Source organism: Diorhabda carinulata, chromosome X (assembly GCF_026250575.1).
Source record: "Diorhabda carinulata isolate Delta chromosome X, icDioCari1.1, whole genome shotgun sequence".
In the NCBI taxonomy this organism is placed as follows: domain Eukaryota; kingdom Metazoa; phylum Arthropoda; class Insecta; order Coleoptera; family Chrysomelidae; genus Diorhabda; species Diorhabda carinulata.
Genome location: NC_079472.1, coordinates 23,372,856 through 23,391,474, shown reverse-complemented (window position 1 = coordinate 23,391,474; position 18,619 = coordinate 23,372,856). Strand labels below are relative to the sequence as shown.

General features: G+C 31.9%; 1 protein-coding gene across 2 annotated transcripts in view; it reads right to left on the bottom strand.

Moving 5' to 3' along the window:
* The window catches only part of LOC130901438 (extracellular serine/threonine protein CG31145), a 210,419-nt gene that overhangs the window by 76,409 nt on the left and 115,391 nt on the right, over window positions 1-18,619 (bottom strand). For both annotated transcript variants that reach the window (XM_057812842.1, XM_057812841.1), the window contains one exon: window positions 13,323-13,447. In XM_057812842.1, coding sequence (XP_057668825.1) covers window positions 13,323-13,447 — 125 coding nt within the window. The remainder of the gene's footprint in view (window positions 1-13,322; window positions 13,448-18,619) is intronic.

Genomic DNA, 18,619 nt, shown 5'->3' with positions numbered 1-18,619 from the left:
ACCATATTATCAACAAAAAATCAGTTATGGAAATTCAAGTACACTCTTGCTGTAGAGCTTCCCGTGGACCCCTAGCGGTACTCCTGACCAATTTGAGAATCCCCTGTAGTGTAATGTTTTTAAAATATATTTTTTCGCAGTATTCAGTTAATAATCCTTTGATAATAGCCAGATCTGGAATCTCAGGATGGTAAATGTCAAATCTGAAGATGTTTTCTCATCAACCCGACATTACTGTGTATGAAGGACGGATCAGATAGTAGCCCAAGTTTTTATTTTTCGAGCAAAGTTTAGTATACAACGTTTTTAGTCCAAAGTAATATAATCAGTAGCACTGATGATCTGTTAGAATTCATTTTGAGATGTTTTGAAGGATATAAAATTCATTCATAACTTTTTAGGAAAATTCCTCAGATGGTAGACCGAAATATTATAAAATAACCGAGACTGTATTATTTTGCTTACAACTATAATTTGCTGTGTATCTTCTAAAATGTTCGAATTTATGTCATATAATTCTACTGTACGTGTATATAAATCACTTAACTCCTCTTAAGCGGCTGGACCGATTTGAATAAATTTTTGTGATGTTTGATGACAAATCAGCTAGCAGATGGCGCTATAGTCGGTATCAAGGTTATTTATCTATAATTTAACTAAACGGCTAAATCGGTTTTGATGAATTTTTGTGTATGCATTAAAATGGGGACCTGGAAAATTTACATTCTCAAATCAGCACGGTAGGTAGCGTTGCATTTATGTATGCATAAGAGTGGATCGGTTTTTGGATTACTTATCTATACTAGTATCACTAAATGCAATTGATGTTGACTACTGTTGTATTCGATATATAGATCGATGGAATTACTATGTTTCGTGTATATTGAATGTACATATTTCGTTTATTTTTTTATTCATTAATTTGAGTGTATTATATTAAATTTGACTCGTTATTATGACAGTTTAATTTTTCTGTACAATCTTGTCACATGGCCATTTATATGTGGCGTTTTCTTTCGTTGGACAATCTTCAAGTTTATCCATTTATATTACTCAGGGATTATATAAAAATATTGTTCAATTCGCATTAAGATAAAATTTAACAAACACTGATGTTATTTCAAAATGAAGAATTTGTCTTCCATTTCATAATTTTTTTAATATTCTAATCGCTTGAAATATATACAATTCAACGTCTGCCGGGTCCGCTAGTGTATTATAAATTATAAAAAAATACTATGATGTCATATCTCATATATTTGTTATAAATCCAGTGACATAAAAATGCCGCATTTATCGGAATTACATTTGCCCCCATTGTTGTTAATATTGTGCAGAAAGTATACAAACTTAATTAACATAATTTATTGCCTTTATCTAGGCGGAAGAACACTTAGAAATCGAGCAGACAGTTTTGTCAGGAAATGGAAATAAATATTTGTGAAGAAACGACGTTATTCCTGAGTGGAAAATATATTTAAGAAACAATTGGGTAGCTGAGTGGAAGACATTGTGTAATGATATCAGTGAATCTTATTGTAAAATTAATCTTTCTATTCCATGTACACAGCTATGCGATCGAAGCCACGATAATTAAAAAATAACAACTCTGTGAGAATTATCATTGTTGTTCAGATACTATAAAATTCAACTTTGGCTTCAGAATTACATCCCACTTTCATACAAGTGTTTCTAAAACGATTCACTCAGACCCAATTTGTAGTAATCATGCAGTTTTTTGTTTGGTTATCCATTTTTTTATTTAGAGCGGAAGAGGTTCTGGAAAATATGTAGTTGAAGATTTTTTGTCATATGAAAATAATTCATTATGGCGGGTACCATAGCATAACGTTTTCATCGTATTTCTCATATATATTACATAGGGATCCAAAAACACAGAACAATACAAAAAAAATCATCATAATCTGTTTAGCTGGGAAATTAGGCAATTAGTTGAGCAACGTGGTTTGATACCCCAAAAAACATATCTAAGAGCTGAAAATACGAAATGGCGTAATAGGACGCACAGACTTGGAGCTTACTTCCGTTGAGTAGACACGTTCGTGGACGTCATAATGCGTCATGTATTTTGCGTACGCGCATTTTACGAGAACTGTTGCTCATCAATTGTTACCTGGCTATTATACCGATCTGATTATGGACAACGGCGAATTAGTTCCAAGTCCTAATTTAATTAAAATATAGGTCGTCCTAGAACGTATAGGACCGAAGACAAGATTGAGATTGTTAAGTGGATCCATACAAGCTGCAATCAACACAGAAATTGAAAGGATGTGATTTCATGGAAAGACTCGCATTTTTAAGGAAATACATGGTCGATATTCCAATTTTGGCAACATCCTCCTCTGATGGGATCCATTTTCATATCTATGGTTTGTTTTGTCGTTAATTAATTGGTTTGAATTGTCGTTGATGGAGTAGTTAGAATCCCAAACTCATAGTCTAGAAACCACTTAATAGTCTTAAACTATCAACCGTACACCATGTTGCAATGTTAAAAGTTTTTTTGGCCTCCAATAGAACTTGATTTCAACAAGACGGAGCTACTAGTCCCACACCAAATCACCCCATGGTAGTTGTAAAACAGATATTTCCTGACTGATATCGAAAAAAAGTGATATTAAATGGCCCCCTCGTAATACAGATTTGACATTTCTTCACTTTTTTGTAGGGGTACCTCAAACAAAAAGTTTACAGTAATAATATGAAAAACAACGATCAGCTCAAGGAGATTATTCGTGGTGAATTGGCCGCAATTATATTAGCATTACTGAAGAGGGTTTTCAATAATTTCCTTTCACGGTTATAGATGTGCCATTATGCAGAAAGTCGTTATTTAGATTATGGTGATATTTTAAAAAAATAAACTTCAGATACTACTTTACAATTCTTTGATCTATTTTAACTATGACTTTCGTAGAATTTTTTAATATATTTTTAAATATGCACGTTCCGTTTTGCCACTCGTTTTTCCAATTTAATGTCACATACTTAGTGAGGTATTTAATTTCAAGTATTTCACCTAGTTTTGAAATGCAAAGAAAACTGCTCCAACATCAAAGTTGAAAACAGGATGTAGAATCATTTTTCATTTTAGTAGTCGGTAACATTTTTGTAGTAAATCATTTGATGCATTTATGTTGACGGGAAACTAATAAAGTGTTTTTTAGAAATCTATGCATTGTTCCCGAAAATTAAAATACTTACACGAATTGATTTGTTTTTGTTCAACAATAATTGGTTTGGTTTCAAAAAGGCTGATGGTCTTTGTTTCGAATTCCAAAATAAACTTCCTATTAGACCGGTTGATCGCATCAAAAATTTGTTCAAGCTTCAAATTTACTTATACCAGTTACTTCATAATTTTGAAGTCATAATAAAAATACTTTACATTCAAATAAATATTGAAGACTTCTCCAGTCAACTTTATTCAATGATTTTTCTATAAATTAAAGGTGTCACATACTCGAACCAGAAAATCTATTGTGCCAACTTTTCTTGTTGCTTTATATATGTCCAAGAGTGTCTTTGCCTGTCTCAGCCTCAGAAGATTGTTCCAATAACTGATTTTTCTTATCTTCCTCCTTTTCTAGTATTTTCTCTATTGTCCTGTAGCCCATTCCACAGAAAGGTTCGGGTCTTACGAAGGGTTTATCCACCTCTACTTTTACAACTGTGTCTGTTACTTCATTTATCCCCACTCCCTTGTCACCAGGTATTCTCAAACCAACTTAGATCTTAAGTCTTTCGCTCTGAGCTCTAATGGATCGCTATCAATTCTTCATCGTTCAAAGGCGCGCTATCGGTTGCTACGAATTCTTCGAGCTTCTCGACTGCAATACTTCCAAGCTCATACCCGTCCATCATAACAGCGATATCTTTAACCACCTGTCTTATAGTATCTTGAACTCGTCTGTGAACCAGCAATCTTATTCAGTAATTACCGTAAAATATTAGAAATATTTTCACCCACCTAGTAACAACTAGAAAATATAAACATCATCAAAGAGACGAGGAACTAATGGCTCATGCTATCACGCTACGAGCGTAAAAGACCAATTAATAGGGCACTTCGATAGTTGGAGAAAAAATAGTTTTGGATAATTTATATACATCACTTATTATAATTCTTTAATAAATATTTATAAAGAGAAACATTATTGAAAATTCAAAAATTTGGAGGTAGTTTAAACATTTCAGTAAGGCCGCCATAATGCGTGACGTCATAGTTATAAAACAAACAATAAACATATGATACAAAGCAAATACGACAGTTATTTTCTCGGTTATTCTATTATTAAACTTTGATTAATCTGAAAAATGGTATTTAAATCGTGTTTTATACCATTATACCTAAAAATTTTCCAACGAATGTGAAAATATCACTTAAGCACCTGATAAAGTTTTCTTTATAATTTCGAATAAACCACAAGAAAAAAATGGTTTGTCATTTTAATGATCCTACAAGATGTAATTATTTTTGTAGTCAGGATCATTTTAATGTAAATAATTTAACTTATTTCAATATTTTAATATTTTATAGTAATTAGTTTATTATGCTTTTAATGTTTAACGTGATTATGTAATAATGTAAGAACTTAATTTATAAAAGGTTTATTCACTTTATTATCATATCTAGAAAAATTTCTTTATTTATAATAAACCAATAATATAACAGCACAAGCTACATGACCGGCAACGATAACCGCGTGATCATCAAGCTGGCAACTACTCAATGTTTTTATTAAACCTATTATGTCACAACTGAAAACCAATGAGAGTGAGGTGACTTAGCGCAAATTTTAAAAACCACATAATAGAGAAATCGCGCAAAGTGTGGTCGCGTAAACTGAGGTATTAGATAATATATCAAGATTCGATATATTACCAAGCATTATGAGCATCTACTTCATTAACACTCAATTATTTATTAATTTAATTATATGTACAGTAACGGTAACTGCAATAATGAATTTTTTCCATTTGTCTTTTTCCAACTGTATGAATATTATCGAAAATTATACGTGCTTAACTGGTCTATACTCATGATGATTAATTCATGGTTTTGTCAGAAATTTCGTTTTCAATCACTACTGTTTGATTAGCTTTTCTAATAACTATTTGTTGAGTTCATTTTTCATGAACAACTGACGGCTTTTCTATTGTAACTCTTTGATTTATAGGTTAATAATCTAATTTATGTAAATTTAGCATGTGTTTTCCTTAAGCCAGACATTTAAATTTCCGAAAACAAATTTATCAACATCAACGTGTTAAGATGTTATCAATACAGTTGTACAAACATTTTTAGGCAAAAATAAGAAATAATAGTCTGATCATAAACGGGTGTGATGATACACAGTCACGTTGATAATATTGTGATGATTAGATGAATCAACACATAAATATTAAAATAAAATATGTTCAAACTATATGAAGATGTTCTATCCTCATTTATAATATTACATATTTTAATATATCGAAATTTGAGCAGCCACCAATTCAAATTATTTATGGTTACACGATGTTGCTTAACGTCTTTTTTATTAATAGATTTCCCTTTTCTTATTTATTTCGCAAAGTATCGCTATTAGTGGCGCAGCGAGGGCAGTGAAATTTGTCAATCAATATACTGCGTTTCTCGATGCCACTTCCTTTTTCTAACTCCAGTAGCCCCATCTGTGTCTTCATCCTTGAGCTGTTAGATGATGGTACATGCTACGTCGCCCCGCTCACTGACCAGTCTTCCGGATTGCTTCTCATTACTTATTTAATGCAAAGAATGGTAATACATTATCCTCAAGGGGTTGACTGAATCACATTGAAATTCCAATGCATTCCTCCATTGATGAACGACTCCCATCAACTGACTAATTCCACAACCCTCGCTGTACTACTACCAGCTGTCATGGATCTGTTGTTCTACATACACACTATGCTTGCCGAGCTTCCATGCGACACATAAAGTTTGTGATCCGTTAACATATCCACAAGAACAAAAATAATTGCTATCACTAATGCCCTAAAGCGTCGTGTTTTTTATATTATATTTATATTCTTACTATAGTTTTATTCCATTGATGACTTAATCTATTTTCTAAATATATAAATGTCTGTTCTACAAGAAAAAAAAACACATTTATTGGGAGGAAACTCATATAATTTCTAACTCTCCTTTGGACTTAGAACAAGTGGTTTATTTATTAAAAAATTTCGTTCGACAGAGGATTTGAACCTCGGATCTCCGTGTGGGAAATCGAGCAAATTCAATTTTTGATTTCTTCCAAAGCACACTGTTACCCTCAACCATCTTTCGAATTATATTTCTGCACTGTTTCATATGTTATCTCAAAATATCTAGAATAAATGTACTAGAATCAATGCTCTGCAAGTTTTGCTGCATACATTCGCACGAACCGCATTTGTTCGTAGTTGAGTTTAGTTGAACAACACTCTGTGCCATATCTCAAAAAATAAAAATTATTTTTATATTACTACTTGTTATACATTTTTATTTTTCAAATTCTCCAATCAGTTGTTTCTTTATAACCCTATTACAAAGAGGTATTGCTTCACAGTTCATAATAAACGAACGTATTTAAATTAGTTCATAATTTTAGTTAAATATTGAAATGCCAATTCAATCGTGAGAATTTTTTCCTTTGGAAATGCTGACGTAAACTAACTTTTCGTCTCAGTGTATTATTCTTATTTCACGCATGCCAATTTTTCTAATATGTTTTCTTGGAAAATGTAAATATTTCATGCCAAAATATTCGTGCATCCCTGTCTGTGATATTAAAATATAAGTAACATAACATCTTAGGATTAGGTCATTTTTACTTGGATACAATATGGATAAAAGGATTCTTAAATAAAATTCTTCATTACCGATAACTACGAGGACCGTTTTTTTTTTCAACCACCGATAGGCTATAAATAAAAGACTGGTTCATATAAAACAATAATTTTATTACAAAAACATTTATACACTTACGGTTACTTTTCGACATAATAACCGAAGAGATTAAGACATTTGCCATATCTATGGACAAGCTTTTCAATACCCTCTTCAAAAAAAGTTGCCGCCAATGTAGCCAAACCGTTCAGAAACAGTAGAGTACAAAACAGACGTTGAAACTTCTGGAAAATTTCGTAGACAAAGCAGTAATGGTGAATCTGCGGTTTTCTGAACCAGGTTATCTGAAACGACAGATTTGCGTCCTTGGTCCACACACGATTCATTATTCGATGGATTTCTAGAGCACTATGGCGTTCAGCCTGTAGAAAATTAATCACACTTAGCAATTCACACTTGGCGGGAGCATCAATAATGGCGGACTTGTTTACGTGGCTGTAGCACAACGCCGACTGACACTTTGGCAAGAAACATCTGATATTTCGACTCGATAAACTGTAAAAGACAACATTTGGTACTCACATTACTATTTAGTACGTCAGTTTCAAAGTACCACATTTTCGTATTTATATTGAACGTCAACCTATTGATAACCCCATGAATAAATCATTCTAAAGTTCACTATCAAACCTAATTTATAAAATATGCTGTATACAGGATGTTTCCACGAATCTCGATATTTACAATCAGTGTGGTAAGTCTCAGGTGTAGTTTCTGAAACTCTAAAACTAATTGTCGATTCCCATTATTAAATCCTAGAAAGGATGTAGACGACAGGCGTTACCACAAGATAAGTAATTTATGTACAAGGGACAGTGTTAAAGAGATATATAAGAGGATTATATACCTATATATTTAGGTTTATGATTTATGCCGGGAACTGAGTTTGCAAATTTCAGCTTCTATAGTAGCCATCACTCTGTTTTCTGTAATATTTATATTCTAATGACGTTAAATAGTACAATAAATCTGAAAATATGTCACAAAATTAACAATTGCATTACATACGACTTTGAAAATAAGATATCTTTGAAATAAATAGTAGGAATGCAATTACAACTTTGTCATGATTTTTGATTTCTAGCAAAAATTCTGTTTTAAATTAATTATATATTATTAATATTGCGCTCATAAAATTTCTGGTCCTCATTAGCAAAAAACTGGACTAGGTGCGATTTAAGATCAGAGTCATTTGTAAAAGTTTTATCACTCAAAGAATCTGCAAACTTCGAAATAAATGGTATTCAGATGGTGACAGATCAGGGAAGTATGAGGGATGTGGCATCACTTCCCAGCCAAGTTCCAATATTTTCCCACGAGTTGCCAAAAATTTGTTTTTGACCATTTTTCGTTAGTTGCTTGATCCAGTTCAATTGATTGTTGACAGTATACATTGTAATTGATCGTTTAGTTCTTTAGAAGCAGCTCAAAAAGCACAAAAGCTTTGTAATCTCACCAAACTGACAGCATGAGATTTTTTTGTTTTTTTTTTTCTCAACTTTCGATATGGTTTGTGTTGGTTCATCGTGTTTGCTCAATCATAGTTTTCGAACTGTATTACTGTACAGGACCCAGGTGCAGCTGCGGCTACGATAGGGGATAATGCAACCGCAGCTGTACAAAACAAAACATTCCTCCTATAAAAAATTTCCTTTATATTACCTAAAAAATATTCTCTACCTCTCTCTCTCTTTCCATATTATAATCGTTAGTAGAGAATTCACTTTGCAATATTGATGGTGGTATAAATAAAAAATTTATAAAACTAAGTCCAGAGTGGTTTCTATGAAAGTTTTAAAGAGACATTTGAAATCAATTTATTCGTAGAAATTATAACCCAAGTTCAGATAGTTCACCTATCAGCCGATTAAGGATCCTAGCCCCGAACGAGATTTAGATAACGTGATATAGAAGAAATTTTGATTTTTATCACTTTTTTGTACGTTAATTCTTCCATGATATTTATTCAGTTGTATAAGTGATTCTAGATGTTTCATATTTTTTATTCGGCATTTATCAAAGATTTACGTCCTCTCACGGATTTTTCACTAAATTTTTGAAAATGATATGCTATTTTTATGCTGAAATTGCCAAAAATCAATGACGCTTCTATGAGAATTATTAATGGACAGCCATTTGAAAAACAAAAGACTAATCAAACCCTTTAGCTGATCGTATTTATCCACCATTCTACCAGGGTAAAAAGGATCATAACTTATGACTATGACTGGTTAAATCCAATCGTAGCTTCCGAAAAGTCCTTGAGATAACTTCGCTCTGAAGCAGAACTCTTTTTTTGACATAACTTATATGCGATTTAAAAATTAATATCTGACAATTACATTTTGATTTTTAGGTCAAGCAGAGATTTTCATTAAACACGATATTTCTTAGAATCTATAATAAAAAAGTTTTTTATATCTATACTATTTTTAGATCACCCTTAAAAACAATTTCTGTAATATCATCTCCATACTAATTTTAATAAAAAATGACTCTGTAATCGTTTGTTTCACTGATTATTCAATAAACGTTTATTAATCGGCTTGCTCAAGTTTCTGCTATTTCTCCATTAAATGAATTCTACAAATAAAATAAGTTATACACTATTGGAGATATCCAAAAAGCGTGGTCAACTAGGAGATAACACTTGTAACAGCAAAACCTTCATGGCTAATGGATTTATAATGCTTCTGTTGCCATTAGTATTCTATTAGTTTTCCAAGTTGATCATTTACATAAATTTAATACCAAGTTTTTATCAAAATATGCTGTTTGGCTATTTGTATGATCGTTATATTTAAGATAAAATATTGATATATGAAAGAAGACACTTATGATCATGTACAATATAGTTCCAATCATTAACCCAGACAAATACCTTTTAACAAATATAATAGTCTCATTAAATAGATGATCCGACCAAACTCAAACTTCTCATTCCTAAGATTTAGTTTTAGTTCTGTTTTGGTGATTTTGTTTCTTTATTTAACTACATATATAATCAGTGATTTTTTAAAAGGTATAGGATTTGAGTTTGAAAAAAACCACAGAAAATTTGAAAAAATTAATGAAACATTTATTGAAATGGTTATAACGATCAGTATAATTTAATGTTTGAAGATGATTTCATGCAAATGTTGGTCGCGGCTCTGCTTTAAATAGCCCATGCGCAAGGTTCAATTTTGGCACACAAATCGGCCGGTATTTCACGAATAAATGCTTCAATATTGGCTTCCAGTGCGTCAATCGTTGCTGGTTTATCCCTGTAGACATTAGCCTTAACATTGACCCACAAGAAATAGTCCAAAAGCGTTAAATCACACGATCTAGGCGGCCAATTGACGGGCCCCAAACGTGAGATGACGGCTCTCAATTTGGCCATTGTTTCGAGGGCCGTGTGGCATGTGACACCGTCTTGTTGAAACCACAAGTAAGGCATATTCAATTCTTCCATTTTAGACAAAAAAAAAAAAAAATCTCCAATCATCAGTTTCGGTAACCGTCGGTTGATCGTGCGTTTCAGAGTATCGTGTGAGAATGTTCACCTAATAGGTTGGATTGGCTTCATCTAATAAACCACAGGTAGATTTAATTGGCTACATTAAGAAGAGGATCTGAAAAATTTAGACAACACGCGTCTAGATGTGTCCAATAATACACCTTTGCAGTCTTCATTAATTCGAACTATTGAGGACTGTGATATCAGTACAGGATGATGAAGACAAAATCACTGAAACTCTTACAAACTCAAAATAGCCACACATAATTGAACTTACTAAAGGCAATAATAATGTTACTGTTCTTCAAGATCCATTACCTTCAAAAAATCAAAAACTAACTGAAGAGTGTATTAATTCTAATATAACTCGAATATATAATAAAGGTTATCGAATTAGTTCTGTGTGTTGTTTGCTCCAAAGAGTAAATAGGTGTTCATACCTGCATTGATTGTGATGTTTGTTCATGCAATTTGTGGTGAAGAAGAAGGGTTCGACAATTATGTAAAATTTGTATAAACAATATCGTTTTCTGGGTTCATATAGCTTTTATTTAATTTATAAACATAGATGGGTTTCAAGTTTTTCTACCAGTTGTTTAGAAATGCATTTTTTGATTTTCTATCGAATGACATTAAAAATCAAAAAGGCATTATTTGGACTTACGCGGCGTTAGAACTCAAGCATTGATATTATAAAAAAACACAACGTGAGAATATCAAGAAAGGTTTGCAAAAAAAGCCAAGAACACGAAATCCGTTTCTGATGCTAATCATCCAATAGCCGAAGAAGGAATTACAGTCAAAATAAAAATACCTGTAGTTGATAGATCAAAAACTGATCTCCGCAGTTCTTGAAAGATCTGATGATGGACTTTACAATCTGGGCACTTAAAGTGGAATTTCGAAGCAATTCTATTCAAGATCTCAATTTGGAGTTTATTAAGAAAATATGATGTTCCTGATGTCAAAATTTCCTTACGTCAAACCACGACAAAACAGTCAATAAGTCAGTCATGACTAAAAATATTCTTCGTGTAATTCAAAATGTCACCAATATTTAGATTTCACTAATAAGTAATATGGTGGAATTTTGAAGTTCTATTGCCTGTCAACTTCAGATTGTTTATATTGTTTTTCTCTAATTGATTTGATTTGTAACATTCTATCATTTCTTAGTTTATAAGTCTCTATAACCTAAATTACCTACAAATAATTAAAATGTTTTATTCAAACAAGAACCTGTTTAGAATTTATCGTATGCATGATCTTGGGTCTACGAAAGTATTCTGCAGATTATCTAGTTGATGTAAGAATTGAATCAATCTTTTTCACTTTAACTCACCTAGATAATCTGCAGAATACCTTGTTAATATACATTAAAAGGTTAATGCAATTTTACGGTAAAATATAAATATTCTACATCCATAAAAGAGACAAACCAGGCATTGCGAAACTTTTAATGTCCGGTAATTCAAACACTGACGAGACGGAGCAGATTGTCGAAACTGCATACTCGTAAATATTTCACTGAAAAAACGAACGGCTTACGTTTACGAATTGAATTATACATTCGGTATACAGAATCTGTATACCGAATCGATATTTGTCGGTAGTCAGTAGATTTTAAATAAATTCTAATATACACAATACACACATTTGTCAATTCTTACACTTCTATATCTTCTTTTTTAAGAGGAATATTCCACGCGTGACACATCATTAGTGCTTCAAATATGGAGTAATCAGAAGGATTTAACCATATAACATATATATTTCTTCAGTCCTCTTACTATATTAGTTTGTATGTCGCTTGACTATTAATAGTCTAGTCAATATCTTCAAAAACGTTAATTATAGTGATAAAGCTCCTAAAAATATGAGCGATAGCTTATTCGATCCAGAATAACAATTAGAAAAAGGTGTTTTGAGGATTTTACAGCACGCAAAAATTTTAATTGTTGTAAGAAATTTAAAAAAAAGATTCGTAAATAGAAGGAAGTTTCCAATAAAATATTTCTGGTGCCCAGAACCTCCATTATCAATAATTTTAATCTAACGTTGAAAATAGGGCTCCGCACACCCGTTACGGCATGAACGCATCGCCGCTGGAGAGAGCACACCGCAATAAATAATTTTTTTTATGCGTTAAATAAACATTTGAAAATCTTAAAAAATTATGCTGTCTTCTAATCATTTCAAACAATAAGGTCCCGTTGGAATTACACTTTTATCGTCATTTTTCAAAAGGTTATGCAATTGTTAACTTTCAAATTTTTTTGCTTTCTCCAATTACATAGATGACGGTCTAAAACTTTAAATAATTGATCTATACATTTTTTTTTCTTCGTGAACCCTTTCTTATACATTTACTTAAGAAGATCACGTGATAACAGTTTAAAAAAGTTTATTATTTTGTTTATAATAAATTTTTAAACTTAGTTATTGCCGTTTTTACATCAAGTAATGGCATAAAAGTAAAATTTTTCACGTTTTTGAAGATGTGGACTAGGACTATAAGGTAGGAATGTCTATTCTATTCCACTCTTGATTAAATTAGATGGTTCAGTAAAAAATTGTGTAATATTAAATAATATCGCGTCAATTGATTAACTAAAATTTTATATGAAATAGGACATTTTAGAATTTTTAAATCATACTTTAAAAATTCACTAATAGATGGTACTACAAAAGAAAACAAATGAGATTTATAATTGTAGTTCTCTTTCTAATGTATCGTATTTTAAGCCTTTTGTTATTTCCCCTACTAATATAACATCTTGGCAACAAGTTTTATTTTTATACAATATTTGTTATAGAATTATGAAAACTGATTCTAAACAATTGCAAAATAAATATAAACGATAACAAAAATTAGCTTACCAACATGTGTTATGGTTTCACTAGCCATTTCGCGAAGAAGTTTATCTACATAAGGACTATCCTCAGAATATAATTCGTCTTCCGATATTTGAGCATGAAATTTTTCTAATGTTGTTGAATTTTTCCTACAACAAAAATAAACATTATATACTTTAGGACCGTTTTGCCGATCTGTAATATAATACAGTCGAACTCCGATAATTCGAACACCGATAATTCGAATTCCTCGTTAATTCGAACTTTTGCGTCGGTCCCTTGACATTCCTATTACTAACACATGTAAAAAAACCTCGATAATTCGAACTTTTGAAGTTCGAATTATCAAAAAAATTCGTATTTTCTGTGTTAATTACCGAAAAATTCGAATTTTTGGCGTTTAAATAATTGAAAAGTTCGAATTTTTGATGTTCGAATAATTGAAAAATTCGAATTTTTCTTGTATAAATTATGTATGTACAAAGGTATTAAAAAATTCGAACTGTTAGTGTTGAAAAAAATTGAAAAATTCGAATCTTCAGATTAGAGGTAAGACGACGATATTTTGTCGAATCACTCGATTTGCTTCAAAGGAAAAAATCGTCAGCATGAAGCAATCTAGCATAGCTGATTTCTTTACAAAAAAATAAATATATGTATTTTTTTTTATTTTAAGATAAATAATCGGTCCTTTTTAGGACCAAAAATTCTTCGAACGTATACAAATTATTATTTTAAATAAATAAATAAATAAATAAACATGTTATATACCCATAACATATTTATTTATTTAAAAAATGGAAAGATGCATCGAAATGCATACATATATGTATGTAAATGTGCACAACTCCGATAATTCGAACACCTCGATAATTCGAACTTTTGCTACGGTCCCTTGCAGTTCGAATTATTGGAGTTCGACTGTAATAATAATATCCATAGATTTACAAAAGCTACCAGTGAAGATACACGATAAAAAAAATAGAAATGATCACTGGAATCATAAAATCAGACAAAGAAGTTCAGAAATCGACATAAATCCATAAGCATATTTTTTACTACAACTAATCTAGATAAAAAATTAAAAAGCAATATTTTTCTATTCTTCTTTCAGTGCCGACTTCTACCGAAGGTTGGCGACCATCATTTGATAGACTTCTGTATTTTGTGCCGCATGAATTATATTCGAAGCTTCTGCTATTTGGGGTAAGTTTTATTTACCTAACCCTCTCCTACTTGTTAGCTTGCCTTCCACGATAAGTTGTAGCGAGCCGTATTTTTAATTCCAAAATATATGGCATCGGTAGGACGCTTTTCTTTTCTTAATAGCTACAAGCAATTCTAAATATTTGGCCATTCGTCTCAGTACCTCCATAGTGATTATTCTATCAGTCCTGGTTATTCTTAAAATGCGTATGTACAGTCACATTTGAAAATGTCTAATTTTCCGTCTTTTAATTTTTGCATTGTTGCGACTTTTAGTGTCCATCCTTCCACACCGTAAAGCAGCTTGGAGAGTACGTAACATTTCGTGGTTCGCCATCGGGTACCAATGCTCAGGTTGGGGTTGCTCAAGAGCTTTCTCATTTTTATGAATGTGGATCTTGCCATTTCAATTCTAATCTTAATCTCAAAATCAGAGTTCCATTCATAATTTATTGTATATCCCAAGTATTTGAAGCGATGTTTTCTCTCAATGGAATTCGTTTCTATACACAGATTTACATTTTGTATTTTTCTATTACTAATCACCATAAATTTTGTTTTCTTTCTGTTAAGACCAGATTTGTCGCCTATTGTAGTTACTCTATTGAGAATTATTCGAAGATCTTCGACGTTATCTGCCAATAAGACAGTATCATCCGTATAGCGGAGATTGTTGATTGGTACACCGTTAATTTTGATGTCCTTACCACATTCTTCCAGTGCCTCTATAAATATTTACTTTGAGTACAAGTTGAACAGCAATGGCGATAGAATGCAACTCTGCCTAACTCCCCTAGCAATGCCTATGTCCTGAATTTTCATGTCTCCATATTAGCTATGTGTAGTTTGATTCCAATAGATTTTTTATAATCTGAATATCCTTGGTGTCGAGCCCTGAACGATATAATAGTTCTATAAGTTTGTCGTGGTTGATAGTGTCAAATGTTTGCTCATAATCCATTATGACATTTTTTAATCAAGACCTACATCGCAAAGAGGGGCTCCCGTGTCCCATAACCAAATCTAAATCCAAACTGTGTATGACCTATACGCTCTTCTAATTTTGTTCTTATTCTGGCATGAAAAATTCTCAAGAATACCTTCAGGGTGTGGCTCATTAAGCTTATCAAGCGATATTCGTTGCACTTTTTGGAGTTTGCTTTTTTGAGGAGTTATAAATGTAGATTTCAACCAGTCGGATGGATTTTGTATAGTATCATAGATCTTATTAAACAGGTTTAACACGATATTCAGATTGTACTCATTGATAACTTTCAAAAATTCAACCGGTATTTCATCGCATCCTGTTGCTTCTCCATCCTTTGTTTGTTCTAGGGCCTTTATTACCTCACTTTTAATTATCTCGGGTCCATTCAGATCAAGAATGTTTATTGCATGACAATCAATAGTTAACAAATTTTTGATGTAGGTTTCCCATATCTCCAACTGCTCTTCCTTGTCTATAATGAGTTCGTTTACGTCTACTACCTTTCCAACCTTCCTTTCCTGCTAGTATAGGTAAATTCTTTGACTCTTTTATGTATGTTAAAGCTGCCATGTTTCCGTTCCTCCTCTTCTATCTCTTGATATTTTTCTCCTAACCATTTTTCTTTAGCCTCTTTTTTTCTATTACATTCTTAAATACTGAGTTGTTCCACCGAGTTTGACCTACTAGAGTTTCATCAATTTCATTCTGTCTATTATACTACAAATCAAGCACTGTCCTCTGCTTTTTCACTACTATAAAAGTCAAAAAACAGCTTTTTTGAGTCTTCTTACTGTTCCACATTCTTACAGTAGTTAGTTTCCTTCGACTTTTTCGTGATTGCGAATCCTTATTCATGCTTTTTTGCAAAATATCTTGTTTCGTTTGTTGATCTCTCCAATTCTAGGTCCCTGTGGTGGTCGCTACGTCTTATAAATCGATGGCCGTTATCTATACCCCTCAATACCTTGTTATAAAATCTTTGTATGATTCCAATATTGCTTAACACACCGTAGACGTTAAGATCTATCTGTATATCATGAAGAAAAAAAAATAATACTTATTACTTCTAAATAATGTTCAAAATGCTTGCCGCGAATGTCTGCTAGTATAGAAATGTCTTCTTAGTTGCTGGGTTCAGTTTTTATACAATACTTTTGACTTATCCCTACAAAAAGAAGTCTAATGGCGTCAGATCAGAAGAACGTGCAGGCCAATCTATCGATACGCACCTGCCTAACAACGCTCCACCTTATTGAAATCATATTATATTCGCCGCAACTTGGGGGTTTGATAGATCAGGATACAAACATTAATTTATTCAGGATATTGTGTTACTCATCCAGTGAAGATTCTTATTCTTTGATCTATCTTAGAATTGGATCACATTGTTAACTAACATTGCATTGCATTTAATTTTTATTTTATTGAGTGTAATATAGCAAATATGTGAATTTAATTTTTGTAATGGTAATGGTTATAAATCTTATAACACTTATTATTTCCGAAACACGTTATGATAGGTATAGAAAATTCATTCAATTATGTCTAGAATGTTCTGAAGAATCTAAAAAATGAATAATATAGACAAGGTAAATTTGAAATGAGAAAGTTCGTATTGGCTAATGTATAATTTTTAAGCTAGAATTTAAAAATATAAATGGATGTGTTCAAGCGTTTTCCCAACACGTCCTCATTTATTTATTAACGAATACATGAATACATGATTGTATCCCGTTATTATTTATGTAATATTTCCACTTTTAAACCGACCGGTAGAAATATTTCTATACCGAACATATCCTTATCTTTTTACAGAGACCCATGAATAATTTCTATGTAGACGACGTGTTCCTGTAATACAGCCATAATTCGGTGACATGGTGCGATAGATCGGCAGGATATCTGCAGTTTATATGGTAATCTTAAAAAGGATTTTCTTACAAGCATATCATGACGGTTCACAGCTTGTCGTTTATCTTCAGCCATTTCCACGTAATTTGATGGGTCACCACCGCTATGAAAATATATTAGATATTCTTTCACGAATATATTTACTCAAGAGAGTAATATTTAGTAGAGTTAATGCGAAAAGAGCGATACATATTTTGTTGATGAATGAAATGAAACGCTTTAAAAAGCATGTGAATTTTGTTATCGCTTGGGTTATTTTCCCTATTGTGTTTAAATATGTACTTTATACCTCTTTTTGTATTGAAATAGAGAGAATAATAGTCTTAGAACTTAGGCGAGGGGTCGGTAACACTGAAAGTCCCGTCCTAGCGGAATCAATTTTTTTTTATTTTAATAAATAGAACATAAGTATGGGAATAAATTTTTAAAAATATCTCGGTATGCGCGCTCTGAAACTGCCGAAAAAATCCCGCATACCATCTTTAAGTGCATCTACTCTAAAATGTACGATGTTCAATACATTTATTTTGGAGTAAATCCTTTTTGTCGAATTACCGTTGTTACATAATTATTATGATCTGATATCTTATCTGATATTAAATCAATAATAATTATGTTTCTTGTAAAATTACTCTTGTTGTTTAATGTTTTTTTACATAGTTCAGAACAGAGTACTGTTTTAGAGGTGAACGCAAGAGCTGAAATAGTTCAGATAAGGTTGTCTTTGGGCATTTTAGAAGGTAGAAGCTATTCTGTCCCTTCAGTCTGTTTCACCTTCAAGTGTCGAAGGTTTTGTCATTTCGTTTTCTATTTTGGAAAAAAAGTGTTGCATTTATTTATATTATTAGCACCAAATGAAAATAACATACCATTTGAAATCGCAGGACCTATACAGAGTAGACCAACTGATTTCAATAGAAGTTTAAGTAACCCTAAATTCAGCTCCACTCTCAATGATAAAAAAATTTTTGTCAGTTGAAGACCAATGCTACGTTTACACTAATATCTATAGAGCTGCCTCGCGGACATTAAACCAGGATTATTCATGTTATCATGAAGAGGCTGATACGAGAATTTTCTTCCACTTGATAAAATGTTCATCTCACCAAAAAATTCTCATTAAATCTATAGATATTGACGTGTTAATCATTTGTCTCGGAAATATTCACAAATTCGAAAACCAAAAAATATGGATAACAAATAAATTAGGTAACAA